This window comes from Camelina sativa, chromosome 3, assembly GCF_000633955.1.
Source record: "Camelina sativa cultivar DH55 chromosome 3, Cs, whole genome shotgun sequence".
Lineage (NCBI taxonomy): Eukaryota > Viridiplantae > Streptophyta > Magnoliopsida > Brassicales > Brassicaceae > Camelina > Camelina sativa.
The window spans coordinates 7,584,956-7,587,645 of record NC_025687.1 but is presented as its reverse complement, the minus strand read 5'-3'; the positions used below and the strand labels follow the sequence as shown (position 1 = coordinate 7,587,645).

General features: G+C 40.9%; 1 protein-coding gene across 4 annotated transcripts in view; it reads right to left on the bottom strand.

Moving 5' to 3' along the window:
* The window catches only part of LOC104775788 (uncharacterized membrane protein At1g16860-like), a 5,598-nt gene continuing 3,275 nt past the window's right edge, over nt 368-2,690 (bottom strand). Inside the window, exons 2-5 of one of the 4 annotated variants that reach the window (XM_019243492.1) lie at nt 1,825-2,573; nt 1,443-1,598; nt 1,131-1,342; nt 368-1,051 (exon numbers count right to left, since the gene is read on the bottom strand). In XM_019243492.1, coding sequence (XP_019099037.1) covers nt 859-1,051; nt 1,131-1,342; nt 1,443-1,598; nt 1,825-2,573 — 1,310 coding nt within the window. In that variant the 3' untranslated portion in view covers nt 368-858. Of the gene's footprint in view, nt 1,052-1,130; nt 1,343-1,442; nt 1,599-1,824; nt 2,689-2,690 lie in introns of those variants that run through there. The other 3 variants (XM_010499714.2, XM_019243491.1, XM_010499715.2) reach the window with 3 other exon arrangements.

The window sequence follows — 2,690 nt, the reverse complement described above, 5'->3', positions numbered from 1 at the left end:
TTTCATGCGTTGACGTTGGTTAGTCCCCCATTGTTGCGTTGAGAAGCAAACACAAAAACAAACAAAAATAGATTGTGATTTTGATTACATTAATGTCGCCTTTGCTGGTGTTTTTAAGTTATCCAATTAGTTTGGGAAAGAAACTCTTTTCAGTGACTTTTCTGAATTAAAGGAAGATTTTTGTTGTTTGCGTTCGTAGTTTTTAGGTTTTGGTTGTCTGTAAAACACTGGTTTTTGAACCTAAATTTCTTTCTAATAAAATCAGTGCCTCTCATTTATTATTGCTCCAATTGACAACAATGTAACCATACAGATGGGGATATCATATCAGCAGCTCACTAATCTTTTATTTAATGGAAAAAAAAAAGATTTGGATTGCATATTTATTCTGTTGATTAGGAATACAAAAATAGCATATAACATGACATTGACAGAAAGGGTTTAAAAAGAACAGCAAAAAGTTTGTTTTCACAGAAGGAAAGATTTAGACAACATTGACAAAAATACACAAGTTCTATTGAAAAAGAATTGACTTGAAGAGCTATACAAACCAAATGGCGAAGAAGAAGAAGAAGAAGAAGAAGAAGAAGAAGAAGAAGAAGAAGAAGAAGAAAAAACAATTAGCTCATCTTCAGAAAACGAAACCACACCCTCCACCATCAACATCGCCATCACCATCACCATCCTAACCGTAATAACTCCGAGAACACAGAAAAAAATTAATGAGAATTAAAAAGAAAGAAAATAACACTACAACCACCAACAAACGAACCCACCAGGAAGATCACATTTTCCAGATTCATGAAAAAATATTTAATGAACCCAAACTCGGATGTTGATGATGATGATGATGATGACTCAAACCGGTATGGCATCAACGTTCGATGAGTCTTCACATCTCAATACGATTCCTTCGAGACTTGTAGGGAATGTACATCTCCTCCATTGCCAACCAGCTGCAAGTGGCTCAGATGAGGGAACTATCATTAACACATTATCGTTTCTCTGCACCACTCCAATCACACTCACTGTGCTTCCTTCTTTTATATACCTGAAATTTTGAAATCCAAGAATCAGGATCTAAGCTTTTTACTACTGTGGGAGCTGTTAATGAAGTGCTTGTTCAGTACCCTTCTTTGAGCCGCATTATTCGATCATCGCTTGTTAGATTCTTCTTGTTTAACCATCGAACAAATTCGGGAGACAATTGCTCGCTTCCTTGCTTAAAATCGATGACAGCAGAATCATCTACAAGAGGTGTTACCTTTGCACCGTTTCCAGTTTTGACTAAGGCTCTGAGACCAGATTGAAAATCAGAAATGTAGAAGTCCACCACATGTCTCTGCCACATACATAGACCAAGGAAGTGTTCTTTGATGACGTTGAGGAAGATAATATAACATTTCCTCTGTTGAAAACGAGATATTGGGGGAATAACTAACCTCTGATGATCGCAGTCCCCATGTGAAGTGACGATGGGAAGAGTTGGCTGGTTTCGAACCCCATCCACGATACTCGTAAAGACATGTTGACGTGTACACACATCTGGGAACTCTTTGGAAGGATGACTCAAGCGGTACATTACCACAAGTAACCACCTTCAAACAATAAAACAAGAATCAAGGTCATAAACATAGCAAGCCAAGATCACACTTGCAAGCCAATATCTGCTTCTATCCATCCAAATATGTTTTATTCCACTATTATAAACTGCTATATAGCCTTCTCTTAATTGCAGCCAAATAATTTATTGTATGATCAGACACCGAAGTCACACTGAAACCACAAAACAGTCAATTGTAGGACTGGCGAGTGGATGCTTACCCCAGTGACCTTCACGTATTGACCATTTTTGGCGGTTCTAAGATCAGCATCAGGATAACGAGCAATGAAATCGGTGATACCACGTCTCCCCCAACACATATTCCAAATAAAAAGCGCAGCAACAACTATGAACAAGATGGCGACAACAACGAGGAGAATTGGGTTGTGAACTGCTCCAAGAATGAAGCCTCCGGCAAGGAACCCCATTACGAATATAAGAACAACCAACCACAGCACAGGCTTTGGGAAGCTTTTCAAGCAGGAAAAGTCATCTTCTGGACCAAGGGTAGTTACCGCTTGGTTATGGACAACAGAAGGCATATGTGACTTCATCAAACCAGAAGAGTCTAGAGGACCAGAAACCTTCCTGGGTGCCCCAGATGAATTCAGAGGGCCTGACGTAATAGGCCCAGAGGTAATGAGACCTGTAGCTGGAAGAATAGGAATAGGTCCGGAATTTTGCCGTGTTCCACCACCAGATTGCGGTCCAGATGATTTCTTCAGAGGCTCTCCATGCTTAGATAAAGGTCCAGAGTTGGTTTTCTTCATTGAAACAGAACCAGCAGAAGCTAAAGAGCCAGACATACGGCCAGTGGCAATAGGAGCACCTGGACCAGATTGAGCAGTTCCTGCAAATGAGCCAGACCTTGAAGGAGCACCAGTTATGGGGCCAGACTTCCTTGACTTAGTCCCATCTGTTGGAATATCAAACATCTTCCCCAATTCTCCTGATCTCTTGATATCGCCACCCGTGTAAGGCATGGCTACTGCGCTCATGGTTGGAGGACGTTCTTTGGGTTGCTCAGGGCGACCAGACACAAATAGCCCATTGCTGAGCTGATGAGATGGGTATCTCGAACCCATTT